Source organism: Aspergillus sydowii, assembly GCF_001890705.1.
Source record: "Aspergillus sydowii CBS 593.65 unplaced genomic scaffold ASPSYscaffold_1, whole genome shotgun sequence".
Lineage (NCBI taxonomy): Eukaryota > Fungi > Ascomycota > Eurotiomycetes > Eurotiales > Aspergillaceae > Aspergillus > Aspergillus sydowii.
In genome coordinates this window covers 2,403,133-2,418,196 of record NW_024467859.1, presented here as the reverse complement: position 1 = coordinate 2,418,196, position 15,064 = coordinate 2,403,133, and the positions used below count along the sequence as shown (strand labels likewise).

At 50.1% G+C, this 15,064-nt stretch overlaps 9 protein-coding genes across 9 annotated transcripts; 2 read left to right on the top strand and 7 right to left on the bottom strand.

The window, feature by feature from the left end:
* Positions 1 to 233: 233 nt before the first annotated feature.
* ASPSYDRAFT_63873 (uncharacterized protein) lies at positions 234 to 2,148 on the bottom strand. The gene is made up of 6 exons (XM_040850256.1): positions 2,025 to 2,148; positions 1,521 to 1,938; positions 1,280 to 1,468; positions 1,074 to 1,229; positions 893 to 1,018; positions 234 to 834 (listed from the first exon to the last, which is right to left on the bottom strand). Exons 1-6 carry the CDS (start codon positions 2,077 to 2,079, stop codon positions 330 to 332), a joined length of 1,449 nt encoding a protein of 482 aa, XP_040707975.1. The 5' UTR covers positions 2,080 to 2,148; the 3' UTR covers positions 234 to 329.
* Positions 2,149 to 2,353: 205 nt separating this feature from the next.
* On the bottom strand, positions 2,354 to 3,532 carry ASPSYDRAFT_38856 (EXPERA domain-containing protein). The gene is made up of 3 exons (XM_040845792.1): positions 3,308 to 3,532; positions 2,858 to 3,256; positions 2,354 to 2,791 (listed from the first exon to the last, which is right to left on the bottom strand). The coding sequence occupies exons 1-3, from the start codon at positions 3,504 to 3,506 to the stop codon at positions 2,691 to 2,693; spliced, it is 699 nt and encodes a 232-aa protein (XP_040707974.1). The 5' UTR covers positions 3,507 to 3,532; the 3' UTR covers positions 2,354 to 2,690.
* A 310-nt stretch (positions 3,533 to 3,842) lies between these two features.
* ASPSYDRAFT_38855 (uncharacterized protein) lies at positions 3,843 to 5,873 on the bottom strand. The gene has a single exon (XM_040845791.1). It carries the CDS (start codon positions 5,545 to 5,547, stop codon positions 4,111 to 4,113), a length of 1,437 nt encoding a protein of 478 aa, XP_040707973.1. The 5' UTR covers positions 5,548 to 5,873; the 3' UTR covers positions 3,843 to 4,110.
* ASPSYDRAFT_294125 (uncharacterized protein) lies at positions 5,648 to 6,172 on the bottom strand. The gene has a single exon (XM_040844646.1). It carries the CDS (start codon positions 6,123 to 6,125, stop codon positions 5,748 to 5,750), a length of 378 nt encoding a protein of 125 aa, XP_040707972.1. The 5' UTR covers positions 6,126 to 6,172; the 3' UTR covers positions 5,648 to 5,747.
* Positions 6,173 to 6,285: 113 nt separating this feature from the next.
* ASPSYDRAFT_96512 (RNA recognition motif domain-containing protein) lies at positions 6,286 to 6,726 on the bottom strand (the record flags this gene model as incomplete). Its single annotated transcript, XM_040853221.1, has 3 exons — positions 6,286 to 6,379; positions 6,466 to 6,572; positions 6,655 to 6,726. Coding segments are annotated over 3 exons (273 nt in total), but the record flags the coding sequence as incomplete, so codon positions are not given.
* A 723-nt stretch (positions 6,727 to 7,449) lies between these two features.
* Positions 7,450 to 8,228, top strand: ASPSYDRAFT_141998 (carbonic anhydrase; the record flags this gene model as incomplete). The annotated part of the gene is made up of 2 exons (XM_040841205.1): positions 7,450 to 7,604; positions 7,703 to 8,228. 2 exons carry the CDS (start codon positions 7,450 to 7,452, stop codon positions 8,226 to 8,228), a joined length of 681 nt encoding a protein of 226 aa, XP_040707970.1.
* A 2,077-nt stretch (positions 8,229 to 10,305) lies between these two features.
* Positions 10,306 to 10,563, top strand: ASPSYDRAFT_84187 (uncharacterized protein; the record flags this gene model as incomplete). Its single annotated transcript, XM_040851313.1, has 2 exons — positions 10,306 to 10,491; positions 10,546 to 10,563. 2 exons carry the CDS (start codon positions 10,306 to 10,308, stop codon positions 10,561 to 10,563), a joined length of 204 nt encoding a protein of 67 aa, XP_040707969.1.
* Positions 10,564 to 10,772: 209 nt separating this feature from the next.
* ASPSYDRAFT_294075 (NADP-dependent oxidoreductase) lies at positions 10,773 to 12,424 on the bottom strand. Its single transcript, XM_040844642.1, has 5 exons — positions 12,044 to 12,424; positions 11,872 to 11,987; positions 11,645 to 11,815; positions 11,457 to 11,588; positions 10,773 to 11,400 (listed from the first exon to the last, which is right to left on the bottom strand). Exons 1-5 carry the CDS (start codon positions 12,217 to 12,219, stop codon positions 10,916 to 10,918), a joined length of 1,080 nt encoding a protein of 359 aa, XP_040707968.1. The 5' UTR covers positions 12,220 to 12,424; the 3' UTR covers positions 10,773 to 10,915.
* A 206-nt stretch (positions 12,425 to 12,630) lies between these two features.
* ASPSYDRAFT_84185 (Zn(II)2Cys6 transcription factor) lies at positions 12,631 to 15,000 on the bottom strand (the record flags this gene model as incomplete). Its single annotated transcript, XM_040851312.1, has 1 exon — positions 12,631 to 15,000. The coding sequence occupies one exon, from the start codon at positions 14,998 to 15,000 to the stop codon at positions 12,631 to 12,633; it is 2,370 nt and encodes a 789-aa protein (XP_040707967.1).
* Positions 15,001 to 15,064: the final 64 nt, after the last annotated feature.

The window sequence follows — 15,064 nt, the reverse complement described above, 5'->3', positions numbered from 1 at the left end:
TATTAAGCAAGAAGCGATTTACTAGTAGGTAATCCGTGATAGACAATATCAACCCGAATACGGGAAATGCATTATTTTACTCTTTCCCTTTTTACTACATCCACTATCTACTACTATCTAGCAGTAATTCGGTGCATGGTTCGTCCCAGGGCCATTGTTGATATTGGTACTCTGTATGCTCCGCAACGCACCGGATTAGGGCTAGCAGGTCATAACTTGGAAAGACCTTGTCTGCGTAGGCAACTTATGTATGTACAATAACCAGGCTTAGGTAGGTATATAGTATATAGTATATACAGTATCTATTAAACAAATCAACCAGCACTCCCTCACCGCGCAACAACAGTCTCCGTCGGCATCGGCTCCCTGGAATAAGGCGGCGGTATATTCTCATCTTCAGACTTGAAAGCCCTACCAGTACCAGTACCTGTATCTGTACCTGTACCTGTACCAGTGCCACTACGACTACCAGAAACTTCAGAATCCTCATCCAGAACCCTCCGACATATTCTATCCCGTACCATCAGGAAAACAACCAGAAGAAGGATCAAAGCCCCAACAACACACCCAACAACAATGCCCACTTTCGCGCCATGCGACAAGCCTTTCCCATCGTCGGCAGTTGAATGTGTCTCGGACGCTAATGGCGATGGCGATGGAGAGGATGTGGACGTGTCGTTGCAGGACGTGATTTCGTTAGAGCTAGTGCGGGAGCTGTATATGTCATTGTCGTCTTCGTCTTCGTAGAGTCTCTTCAGGGTGTCGGTGCAGGGATAGGGTATTGAAGAGGTTATCCTTATACGGGAAATATCTGTAAGGACCGGTACGTCGACGCTAGAATGTGTTAGAATATAGAATAGATGATCATGTTGAGTAGGGAAGAGGGGCAGACTAGTTGATCTGGCCGTGGATATCCAATCTCGACGCGGTTTGGAGAGAGGGCAAGTGTATGTCCGAGGATATGCTGGTTTGGATATAGAACGGAGCTTTACTCTCGACGAGTTTTGGCAGTTTGATGCTTTACTCACAATGTTAGGACACAGATCAAAGAAGAAGAAAGAGGCGAGGGTAACCTTGACATAGAGCCCATGGCTAAAAAGGGACTGACCACAGTATCTAAGGCAGGGAGATCAAGCTGCAAAGGTGCATTCCGGACGACCAGGTCGAAGCCCTCGCCCCATTGCGTTCTTTCGCCTACGCCAATGCCACTCAGGCGCGGCATGGAGATACTGATTTGGTCAGCCTGCGTCGGCTATGCTTTACCGGGGGATAGACCAACTTTGTTATACTACCGTTGATGCCAATATACATCGCAGATTCAAGCAGTGGAAGATCAACAAACGCCTGGCTATCTAGCAGAAGATGACGACGACGACCAGTCGCGTATCCTGAACCCTCCATCTCACAATCGGGGTTGCTGCAGACGTGCAGAGACTTTGAGATATTCCTCAACGAGCCTAATTTCACACTATAAGCCCCGTCAGCTGCCATCATTAGAGCACCTCGAAACGCAGAACTACTTAGACCAAGGGCCCTCGAGCCGGACCGAACTAGCATTTACCAGCGCACTGGCATCGAGCTCTCCACCAACCGACGAGCTAAGCGACAGCCCGCTTATTCGCTGGACGACTGGGAGTCGCACCTGGGGAGTCTCATAGATTTTGACAGTGCCATTAAAGTTTACGACATCGAGCATCTCGAATACCGTCATGTTGTACGAGAAGTGCACAGGGTCCATCCGGATGGTCCCCGAGTACTCTGTGGCCCCGTTGAGTCTAAACGGGCCCGTGTAGTTCTTGCGAATCACGATCTCACCGGTGATGCTAGTGCATCCGACAAGGTGGTCTAGATCTGTCTGGCTGAGGATGTCGAGGCGTTTGTCCGTGGGATCCGTGGCATCGTCTGTGGCGTTTGTGATGCAGTTTTGGGCTAGGGAGGCTTGTCATACTCGTTAGTAGTGGTATAATATGATGCGGATAAAGTCCAGAAGAGTCAGTATGAATATAACTACTCTATATACATACTGATTGGAAGGCAAAGCGCGACAGCGACTCGCCGTAGAAAGAGGTTGGACTTCATGCTGTATTGTATAACTCGAGCGGAGCGCCATTCAATCACAATAAGCGGGACCCAGGCACTTTATAGAATAATATAGAGGCTGAGACATGAGACATGGTCCTTCGTCGTCCAAGGCAAGTTGGTCAGACGGGGCTTGGACGAAACTACGCCGGGCGTTGGGCAATCACGGATTCCACTATACAGCGCCCAGCCAAGGCCGTCTAGTGGGCGAAGTCAGTCAACCCTGCTGTTAGTTATCTTGGCTAGACAACTCGAGGCTTAGAAGCTGAATGTAGGTATTGATTACATATTCGGTATCAGGTTGGCTTGTTCTCTGTCGTAAATAGCCCTAACAATTACACCTTGCTGCTGCGAACCGACGCCGCGCTTTTCTGATAAAATGAAGTGATAATCATGTCTGAGAGCCGTTTACTGTTGTTGTTAATAGAAAATAAGATAGAGACTTTGCTGTTTGTATATGCGATTGAGTTTATTATAGTATGTATGTAGGCAACCCTGTAGTATACCGTCTATCCTGCTGAGGATGTTGAATAACAGACAACTCAACCAGTCTGCAATAGTCAATTCAACTCAATTAAGCTCCAGACATGTCTCTCGGAAAGAAAGCTTGTTCAAGTCGTTTTCTTCGCACTCCCGTTCACCCCGGCCGTCGTGATCTTCTTGACGTCCGCAAAAGCCGCAGCACAGGATCTCACACTATCGGAAATGAGGTCTATCCATCTATTAGTCCAATCCCCTTCCAGAAAAATAGTAAATAAGTAAAACAAGGAATACTCACAAACCGGAATAACAATCCAAAAGGCATTCAAAAACACAAAATACCCATAGAAGTAATAATTCTCCGGCCTCGAATATTCAACCCCATAGACCAAAAAATCAAACGCACAGATCCCATAGTACAGGATGTTCCCATAAAGCTGCCCCAGAGAGATGATAATCTGCAGCGGGTGCCGGAAGGCATTATCGGTGACGATGAAGTACGCGAGAAGGAGAGATAACGGACCCCAGCCCCAGGCGGTCACAGATTCCATGATCACCATGAAGCCGTCGGACGTGAGATAGCGCGAGTCAGACAGGGAGTATTCCTTCCAGAGCTGGGCCAGGATGTGCTGGGAGCCCTGGAGGGTAGCGTAGTTGGAGGCGTAGTAGCCCTCGAGAACGAAGTGGATGGGGGAGCCTGTGCTTGTTAGCACTACGTACCAAGTATGTTAAGGTATAGGCGACGTACATAGTGAAAACCAGAGAACTTTGGAGAGGTCAGGGACTGAGATGTTAGGGTTTGACCTGGTAGCGAGGGTTTTGGCGGTTGCGAGCACGACTGCAGCAGTGGCAGCAAAGGTCGAGACCAGGGCCAGCGTGCTCCATTCATTGGGGACGTAGTTGGGGATGTCGACGCCGACAGGGTGGTAGGAGTGGGGATGGGCCATGGCGAATGAGGAGTGGAGAGTTGCTAATGAGATGAAATAATGCAGAGCTCAGGAACAATCTTATATACTCTTATATACTCCGATCGTGATGGTGATCGTCGATGGTCGTACGACTCGGAACAGGAACGCGTTCGGGTTCCGCGGACAGCAACTTAGGGCAGCACCAAGGATCAGCCATATAAGATTTTAAGTAGGCGGAACTTGCCGACGAGAGGCTGCAGTCCATTTTTAATTTACTCAATCAAGGCCATTATTTATCAGAAAGGGCTTCAGTTTCTCGACGCCCGATCAGACCGAAGGTGACTACAGCAGCGAGGGTACACCATCTTGGCCCTGTTCCAGATATTTCAAGATCCCTTTTATTAGAGTATTATACAAAGGCATGGCGGATATCAGTTCACTTTTTCTTCATCCTAATATCATCGTGAGACCTTTTTTTCTTGAGTATACTGGAGTTGCCTTTTCAAATATAAAGTCCCTGCGTCCTCGTTCCTAGCTATTTTGGAACCGTTCAGTTCCTTAAAGAAGCTTCTAATCTAGAAGACCAAAGTCAATCCTGATGATAGTCTCATAGCATGGTTAGGTATATACTCGCAAGATAGGGCTATCGCCAAAAACCAAAGGAGCCCTGTGGTTTTACATTTCCCAAGACAACTGCCCCCATTTCTGGGTGTAAACTTTCACTACAGAGCCGTGCGTCTCCATCCTTACGAATTCCACGGTAAAGCTTCTGTACGAACTCTTGGGGGCTCTCCCAACAGGACGAAATAGCCAAGGCATCGTGGCTACATTGAACAAACAATTGCTCACGTTGAAACACGAGAGCGTGGGTTTGAGTAATCTGTCCAGAAACACTCGTCATGGCGCTGCCTTGCTTCTGGCATAACGTTTTGATGGTCTCGAGTGGCGATGCCAATAGGTCTTGTCCGGCGGGTATATAATTGCATGGAGAGTTCTCTTCGCTGCCGCGCATCCCGACTATCGCGTCGCCCAGTTCCGCGCAAAACAGACATGGCAATTCGTTCAACAGGGGTGCCCAGCCCAGCCCGTCGCGTTTCACAGTGGCAGTCTTCAGTTCGCTTCGCGGAGATCCTAGGACCAAGTCTAGGAGTTCGTAGCCGTATATTCGTGATCCTCTGGGTGCTTGCACTGATACCCCAGAGAAGTTGATTGCGAATCCCACAATCAGATCACGTATAGTCAAAATGTCATCGTTGGCTCCCTCGACCACAATGCCCCCAGAGGTCTGTAGGGTCTTGAAAGGGCTCGAGGTTCCATTTAAAGAGGGACCTGCCGTCGGGATAGGTGGTCGGCTGCTATTTGAGGGTAACATTATCCCGCAATAAATAAATAGCATGTGGTGATAGACGGACAGCAGGGGGACAAGCCACGCTCGCCGGGCGGTTACATCATACAGGACGACGTGCTCACGCATACTACTGGCCAGGCATCCGGTGTAGTTCGTCCCCGGGGTAAATCGTGCGGTATTGACGACACGCTCCCAGGAAAGCCCAATCTGCGCACCAGTTTGTATGGGTGCCGCGGACTGGGCTAACAGCTGTAAATTGGCGCCTTTCCAATGCCACGTTGTGGGTTTCACGGTGGCATCGGACCACCTCACGCTCGCTGCGTCGAGGCTGCTTGTGCCCAACTGGATGCGGGCTGATGCACACCATCCAAGTAGAGCCTCTGTTGTTTGAAGTTCCTTCAACGTTTGTCTCTTCAGCCAGGAACCTTTAGTGGCACGTAGCTCAGATTGCCGGAGCTGTTGATCGCCAGAGGAAGTCTCGAGATGCCACAAGATGATCCCACTAGAATAAACCTCAATTGGAATCAGAGCAGTTGAGTATCCCATGAGAACCAGTCCTGAATCTATCATAACCGGGTATTCCACTGCAGTAAGCTGCAACAAGGCCCCAAAGCTGAGTTTCAGTAGCCCGCCGCCTGGGGGGAAAGTTTCGGTGGGTTTCAAAACGATAACTGTGTTTTCAAGTAACGAAGGCCAGCAGGCAGTAACAGGATATATACTATGTTCGTCCATTCTAAACTCGTTCCCATCGAAAGACCCTGTGGAAATTACTCTGGCGCTGGGATGTCTATGAACGCGAAATGCAAGACACAACCAGACGAAAATGTCCCTGATTTCGATTTGAATGTCCTTATTAGAGTTCTCAATGATTAAATGGTTGTCAGTTGCCTCTACCAACACGTCTTGTTGATCTGTCAAGCAGGTAAAATGCGTTAGTGTCCGTAAAATGGACTTCCTTTTTGAAATGTGGATAACTTGCCAATGTAAGTATTCTCAGCGCGGAGAGAATAAAGAACAAATTTCACTAGCTCTAAGCCCCTTTTAGGGTGGAATTCCTCAAGGTATTGCCTGCAGGTCATGAGCTGGACGTGGCCGCCTATTACGACAAGAGTAATGGTTGCGAGAACGATATCGGTAAGCTCAGTTGCACTGGGTGACCTGACTTGAAACAGCGAAGGAAGTTCCCAATTGCACAAGAATCTGTAGGTGGTCATTTGATCTATGCGTGGTTGGTTTGCACCAGGTCTCTCTGTATTGTCCGGCGATCTCTTGTTTTGCGCTGTAGAATAACCGCCTCCACTGGCTGCCATACTGCATTGTCAGTTGGAGGTGCTTTATGAAACCCGGGGACATCGTGGACTACATACCAAACATGGACCGGTAATCCTTCAGTTCCAATCCAGTATCCTCATCCGAGTCCTCAACCATCACCGCACTCCGAATACGTCGCGGGTAGCTTGATACACCGTCGGGCCGGTTATACCCCCCACGACCCTGAAAGCCGCCATCCCTTGGATTCGATCTTTCAGAAGCATGATCGACCCGAATTGTCCGGCCGTCAAACCTGATGGACAGATAGGTAAAAGGCGTTGTTAGCCAGACAGCTGCCTCGGACGTAGCAGAGGCGGTAGCAAAGGCCCATTCACGTACTCTTGATTATCCAGACCGCGCACTGCGGATTCGGCGTCTCTCTCTAGGGCAAACCGGACAAATCCAAAGCCCCGACTACGCCCTGTGATGAGGTCTTTAGCGACAACCTGCTCGAAAACGGGTGACCAAATTAGGCACGATTCCCCTTAACGCTCCCATGCGATGGATCCAAACAAGATGATGACTTACAGCTTCAAGAACCTCTCCATATTTCTGAAACCCCGCTACCAAAGTTGCGTCGTCAGTATGCCAGGCGAGCCCCCTGTTTTGCGTTAGCAAAAGTAGTAATCCGAAAAACTTTCTCCTGCACCAACCTGACGAAGAGGTTGGCCATGGCTAATTTTCCACGGATTATTATCTTCTTACCGTTGTTGCGAGAGGGAGATTCATCAACCTGGGGCCCGAGAGGTGAGGAATGCCAAATCACTGCCCCGCGCTTACCCCCCTTCTTGATAGGTTGCTAGCACTGGGCAAGGCTGAAGAATTGACATCGACCTGTCATTGAATGTGGCGCTATTGGCCTCGGCAAGTTCTGCAAACAGGGATTTCTTTCGTATCTAGACTCATCTTTCCCGCTGTTCTTGCTGTACTATGGGGCTTGACCTTACTAAAGTAGCGCATGAAACACCGGCCAACCGCGGCGTCGAAGTACCATTAATCCCCCCACATGTTCGCGGACAAACAGTCTCCAATCATAAAACCATCTCATCCAGTACTCAACTACTCATCCGTGGGGTGACAGGGTTGAGGTGAGATTCCCAAAGCGGCAGTCCGGTAAGGGCAGTCACGTGCCGGGCAGCCATCGGGAAGTTCGACCGCGGGGATTTAAAGATGCTGCGACGCACTCCGGACTCGCCCTCGACAATGCTGCCCCGTCTCTTCCCCCGCCTGCCCCTCCGTCCCCTGCAGACTTCCTTCCTTCGTCCTCGCTCCGCTCAATTCCTCGCCGCGCCTTACTGCACCCACCACACTCACGACCCCAAGATGCCTGACTCCAGCGACCCCCAGGCCGTCACCCGCTACCTCAAGCAGTCCCACGAGAAGATCTTCGAGAGCAACCGCGCTTGGGTCGCCTCAAAGAAGAATGCCGACCCCCAGTTCTTCGACAAGCTTGCTGCTGGCCAGTCCCCTGAGTACCTGTACGTTCGACCCTTAACATATAACAAAAGAGAGAGAGAGAGAGAGAGAGAGAGAGAGAGAGAGAGAGAGAGAGCGTTTGACTCATTCCTACAACCAGGTACATTGGCTGCGCCGACAGCCGTGTCCCCGCGAACGAAATCATGGGCCTCGACGCCGGCGAGGTCTTCGTCCACCGCAACATCGCCAACATCGTCCCCACCATCGACCTTTCCTCCATGTCCGTGATCAACTACGCCGTGCGCCACCTGAAGGTCAAGCACATTGTCGTCTGCGGCCACTACAACTGCGGCGGCGTCCAGGCCGCCTTGACCCCGACCGACCTGGGCATTCTTAACCCGTGGCTGCGAAACATCCGTGACGTCTACCGGTTGCACGAGAAGGAGCTCGATGCTATTGAGGACAAGGGGGCTCGATTCAACCGCTTGGTGGAGTTGAACGTTATCGAGTCGTGCCGGAGTATTATGAAGACTGCTGCCGTCCAGCAGAGCTATGAGGAGAACCAGTACCCCATTGTGCACGGCTGGGTCTTCAACCTCAAGGATGGCCTGCTCCGGGATCTGAAGTTTGACTTTGAGGGGACTCTGACGGATATCCAGAAGATCTACAACCTCACCAAGGGTTAAATAGGGATTTTGGGAACTTTTTGAAGTGGTGTTTAGGTTACGGAGTAGCAGGCGGGGTTACAAATATCAAGAGGGGTGTTGATGTCTTGCGTAGTCGAAGTTCAATCTATCATCTATATACCTATATGGGAGATGCCATGGAGTTGTCTAGCGCTGTAATATAATGTACGACAATTTTTTTTATCTTTTCAACCTCTATCAACACATCAACACCCCTCATCGGAAAATTCAAGGCCTTGCTTACCGCGGACATGCAGGATCATTATCGTGCTCGGAATCCAACGGGTCAGAGTCCGGTCTCTAATCCGGAAAGCAGTGTCTCGAGATTGTTCTTGGCACGGTAATCAACAGATTCCGTCAAAGGATTTGCGTGCGTGCAGGGCTTAAGCCTTGTCAATTGTCAGGGCGATGACGATGGTCCCAACGTCCCACATACAACCGGCTGTCTATCCCGCCAATCATATTCTACATTGCCGTCTTCGGTTAAGCTTATTTTGGGCCGAGACTCAGGCCCCACCGGGACGACGGAGTACGGAGTATACAGGCAAACATCGTTAACAGTAAGCATGACTCTCATGATTTTCATGTATACTACAACAGAAATAATAAACCCAAAAGTTGCAATAAATAAGAACAGCAACTGCTGGGAATGTTATTTGCAAGTCAAGTCCGGGGCAAAAGCGGCAAAGGTAAGCCAAATACCAATGTCTATCATCAGCGTTGGTAAGCTCACCGAGCTTTGAGATTACCTGAAAAACACAGGATTGGGTCATAATCTGGGGATATTGCGCCAGAAGCGAGACAAATATAAGCACTAGTACAAGCACAGAAAATGTGGACTGACAGGTCACCTTCAGCTTCTATCCAGTCCCCAGAGCATGTAACGTTGTACAGAGAGATATTAACCAGAGTATGGAAGTGTGCATCGGCAGTAAGTATCATTTCCCCGAGTATTTCCACGACATTCTTTCCCCCTGCTGGTTTTTCGTTAAGGAAGGAACCATCATTCTTTATGGAATTCGTGGTGTATCGCACTTTCCTTGCGCAGGCTGAAAATGTTGTTACATTTGGGAAGGTACGATGAACGGTTTGGCTCCCCAGGAAGGAGCGATAGGTCCCTTGTGCCTGCCGCAGCTGCAGGACCAAAAGTACCTGGACTGGTTACACCAACAACGTCGAGTCGTATGGTATGGTCAGTTTCAGAGTATGTCCAGGGTTATCCACTTGAAAAGCTTTTTACGCCGCCAGGGTGGCTATTCACATGTGGACGACCCCCAAATAATTCGAATGGTCTTCTAAGCTCTACTGGATGGCCAACTTCAAGCCAGCCAAAGTATATGGCGATCCAGTGGAGAAGCCCTTGGTCAAATGAGTCGTACCCAGAGTACAAAGCTTCTCCTATCTTCAGTACGAGAAATATGTTCTGCTCTCCGACAATCCAATGGTCGTGTGCTAAGCTGACGGCCGGGACATTTTGGGCTGCAGCGTTGTATACTTATGCCGAGCCTGACTACTAAGTCACTCTCATCCCTTGCTGTTTTACAGGACCCTTGAATTGAAATGATATTTTTATGGAGTTAGTATGAATTGGGATTATTGGTGTCTTCTTTACCTTAATGCCCAAATTCAGGGGAAAACAATTTCAGCTCAGGGTTAGAGCCTTGCATTGCGATTACAGACATTTGCTTTTAGTGTTAAGCAGAACGTGATTCACCATGACTCCGAGGCTGAGATACAGCATGTCTGGACCGCTCACCTTGACAGCTTTAGCATTTGACACCGAGTTTGGTAGTGCGATTCGATCCAACAATGCTCCGTGCTATTGTAAGCCTGATATACAACTTCCCCCACATTTCTGAATAGGATGGAACTTGAGTCTGACTGTACGCTGGGTAATAAGACGATGTAACTGCGTCGAGTGACCTAGCAAACTTGAACAAGCCAGACGCGAGCAGCAAAGAAGTATAAATACAACAAGGCCACCCAGTCGAGAAATCCAATATTCGTCAATATCGAGTCTCTCAAAGCAAATTATCATTCTCAATATCTTCTCATTATCCAAGGATAACCCTCCAAAATGAAGTTCACCTCCGTCATCCTAACCCTCCTGGCCGCCGCAGCCGTAACAGCGGCGCCCTCCCCCGAACTCGAAGTCAGGGATACCTGCGGTGCCGGATACGGCGGTGACCAGAGACGCACGAACAGTCCTTGCAATGCCTCGAATGGGGATAGGCATTTCTGCGGCTGTGACAGGACCGGTGTGGTACGTTAACATAAGCTACTTGGCCAATCCGTTTATTTCTAGTTTCAATGTTAGGATGTCGTGGCTGATTAGCATTATTTAAGGTCGAGTGCCGGGGCGGTCGGTGGACAGAGATTCGCGATTGTGGACGTGGAACATGCCATGGTGGAAATGATGGTGGTGCCGTATGCTAGAGTGGGAGACAGCAATAGTGGTAGCAGTTGGGAAGATTCAACATCGACCGATTTGCTCGTCTATGATATCTCAACTTATAAGCATGAACGGATGGGTTCCTTGTCTGATTTATTGAGAGACGGCTACATAGCAAATTNGTACTCCTAATACCTATTGTGGCCCCAGCAGTCGCCTAGTAGTGGAACGAAGTATACTCAATTAAAGTCATAATATATGGGTGAATGAAAAATAAAGTAGGGCTTGTAAAAGGCTACTGGCCATCCCCGTCAACGACCCTGATAACCGTCTTTCCCAACCCGCCCCGATTACTATAAACGACCTCGCATGCCTTGCGCACCTCGGCAATATCTCTTATATTAACGGTAGTCCCAACAACCTGCTTCATCTTCCCCTCTTCAACATACTCCCTCAACTTATCCAGGTCCTCCCCACTGGGTTCTAGGAACATATACGAATAACTGACCCCGTAACGACTTGCACGGAACCTGCGGACCGAGTCCAACAAGTTCAAGGAAACCTTAGGAACTAATGGGACTGTAGGTTTATGGGGCAGTCTCATCACTCCGGAATCCTGCAGCTGACTTCCCGACGGGGTCGTCGATATGGAGATGATACAGCCCGATCCCTTTCGCATCAGGCAGAGATATTCCATAGCGAGACCGGCTGTGTCGAATAGGAAGTCAACAGAACCATGTTCGATGATGTCCTTTGGGTCCGACTTTTTATAGTCGATGACTGTTCATGTCAGTAGTCTGGATCTAGACTTTGTCAACGCAGCGGAATTAACGTACTTTCATCAACTGTCCCCTCCCCTAGAAGCTCAGGTACTCTGAGGACTTTTGCTGTTGAGACAGTGGTTATCACCTTTCCGGCATGGAAAACATTCTTGGCTAGTTGACAAGCAAACGAGCCAGTGCCACCCACTAATGTCATCTTGTTAGCAGCGCAGTTGATATTTAGAAACGAGAGGTAGACATACACCCAGCGGGAACAAAAACGGTCTTCCCCGACAGATCACCGTTATATTTCTTCAAAGCCTGGAATGCAGTTGAAGCAGCTAGTGGGATAGCAGCTGCATCCTCGAATGACAACAATGGCGGTTTCAGAGCGATGAAGCGCTCCGGGCATACAGCGTATTCACTCCATGAGCCTTTATACCAAGTTCAGTAAAAGCAGAACCGAATATCGAAGTGGAAGACAAAATACCTCTATGAGACTCTGGCAATCTAACATAAACAGCATCACCAGCTTTAAATCGAGTCACGCCAGTGCCCGTCTCTTCGACAACCCCAGCCGCGTCATAACCGATTTTGTACGGGAAGCTAGACATTGGTGTTAGATAATTCCCAACGACGGCGACTGCGAAATCTTCACATACGACTCCTTCAGCGCCACCTTGAAGACCCCCTCCGCCTTCTTCAGATCTACAGGATTGACACTCGCGGCATAGACCTTGATAAGCACATCCTGTGGGTCCCTGATCTCGGGCTGAGACAGGTCAAGGAGCTGATACGCGGACGGGGGCGCATGCGACGTGATTCCAACAGACAGCATGTTGATGTTGATGGCACCTCGTCTAGGGAGATGGATAAACAGTAACACACAGGCAAGGGATGAGAATGTCGACAACCACCACCTTATATCGCCATAACGTCACGTGACCCGTCTGGTGTCTGCCGAGGTTGCGCCCTAAACTGGAGATCGTTTTATGGTTCTGATCTTTCTTTTTTATTTAGCGGATAGTTTGTCGTCCCGAGCCGGTGCAACTGTCTCTCCGCGCACTCGCGTAGATCCGTATATCTAATCGTGTCCCATCTACAACGGATTGGATCCTTATTGTACTTTCTCGTACGGTATGGCCGGCCGTAAGCGCCCACGTACTTACTTGGATGGAAGGAGAAGAGTGCGGTCCCAACGAACAACCCAGTATACGGATTTACATTGTTCGGAAATACAGGAAGCATACTATGGTTCCCAGATATCCACAGCTTGAGACGAAGCAGCACCAAACCATCCCCCTAGGGATAGCGCTTTGATCTCGGTAACGAGCCAAGAAGTTTCCTCAGAGGAAGGACAAAGTCTCGAAGCTATGTCGCCTAGCTTCTGTACTTCTCCATGAATGTTATAGCTTGTAAGGAGGGTCTCGCCCATGATGTGCATGTGCCTTGGCTGTAAAATCTGCGCGTTAATGCTGGGACAGAGATCAGCCATAGTCCGCATGACGATCCCAGCGTAGTATAGGCATATAATGGCGACGATGTTATGCTGGGAGGCGGCTCGTTGATTTGGGAAATAGGGCGTTACGAGGTCGTCTTGTTGGAGTGTTGCTGTGATGAGGTACCATATCTGGCATGCGTGATGTAAGGCAACTTTGGCGGATGTCGTCGTGGACCAGCATGTCAAGTCGTTGATTCTTTGTTGCTGGAATGGACCAGCCGTAGGGTCCTCCGACCCTGTGGATGGGATTTTGAATAAATTCATATTAGAGTGGATGCGAATGTATGCCAGGTGGTAGAGGAGCCATGCTGATAGGTTCTCGCGATCGTATAGAGAGATCGGATTCAACATCCTCCTAACTGACTCCCAATCAGGCGATCGCAAGGTATGTTGGGAATGCAAAGGCGTCGTCCCCAGTGGCAGATGAAGTCCGTAAAGCATCAATTCGTGGATCGGGGCAGAAAGAGGAGTGAGAGCGAGACTGCCAGTTCCACCACCCCCGTGGAGGTGCCAGAAAAGCTCCGCGTACATTGGATGAAAGGCCGCCTCCTGGCGTGCAGTCAGCAGTCGCTCGCGCCAGTCTGGTCCGACGTATAGCCAGAGTTCCTGGTTACAGGGGATCTTCAGGCACAGCTCTTCGCATGAAAGCTGGGGCGATGTGTTTAGGAGAATGCTCGAGATGGCCTCCCATCGCAAAAAGGCGAATGCCATTCGTCGTTTCCTCTCCATTTTGATCCATCGCGTCAGGCTCTCCTCGCCGTCATATGGGCTTTCAGGTGTCTCGCTGAAAAGATTGACTCTTCGTGCGTGGGAGGCCAGCACCGCCCTTGCCTGGTGGATATACTTGGGTGTTCGGGCATGGCCCAAGTGCAGCGATGCAATTGCAAGTAAGAGAAGGGCTTCGAATATTTGGTCCAGCTTAGTCTCGTGCTCTGGACATGCTAGACAAGCGTTGACAACGGCTGCCTTTAACGAATGCAGCATGGACATGCCATACGCCTTTGCTCGCGATGTCCCAGCGTAAATGGCTCCAATGGAAGTCATTGTGAGGTACAGCAGGGGCTCAACTGCGTCATAGTCAAGGCCCTGTCGCCACAGTATAGGCCACATATGATGGAACTCGTCGAAAAAGCACGTAACGAAGGAATGTAAAACATGGCTTGCGCTCTTTGGCGCATCCAAGCCACCGAAAGAAGAATCAAAGAGTTCAGACAGGGCTCGCCTTTTCCGGCAGCGGAAAACAACGTCATTCATAGGGAATTGCTGGAAGTCGTTGACCGCTTCTTGTACAATTCCGTGGACGACTTCTGGAGGTTTGCGTTGCGTCGCTGTTGGCGGGATGCTGGGTGCGTATCCCATGTTCCTCGTCGGGTCGGACATGTAACTATTCGAAACGCCCACCCCAAGCCCGGGTAGCCCAGGTACCATAGGTATGTCACCAATATATGTGAATGAAGCATCTGTACCGAGGGTTCCATTCCAATCGAGCCCAAGCCCATTCAATTTTCCTGCTGGGCCATCTCCTATGCCATCCCCTGACCACAACGGCACCGCACTGGTTTCAGGCAGCGGTACTGATAACAACGACTCAAATTCCACCGCCGGCTGGACTCGCGGTAACAGATCAGGGGTACCGGTAGCCGGCTCAAGCGCTGAAACAGGGCTCAGCATAGTCGAAATCAAGCTCTCATTTGGCGACGAAGAGGCAGTCGTCACAGCAGCAGACAAAGCAGCAGACACAACAGCATCGGGCCGAGACTTGTTAGCGGCACCCCGTTTCCGAAAGTCGCGAACACTGGGACGAGTCGATTTCATGCGATACGCGCAGGCCTTGTCAGCCTTGAGACAGCTGCGACACGGATTGCCATTGTCACAGCGGATCTTGCCCTTGCGGCACTCGTCGCAAGCCCGGATGGACCGCTTCCGAACGGTATTTTTCCCATCTGTTGTCTCGCCATGGATCTGCTTGTGGCGGCGGAGGACATCGCTGCGTGAGAACTGCAGGTTGCAGACGTCGCAGGAGTGCCAGCGCGTGCGGTCGTGGGTCTTTCGATGTCTGTTGTAGGCACTGTAGCTGGCGTACTGGCGAGAACACTGGCTGCAAGAGAGCGATTCCATGCTGATGGGATTGCCCAGCTTGCGATGCTAATTGAGCTGAAGTGGTGAAGGAAGAGCAGGAGTG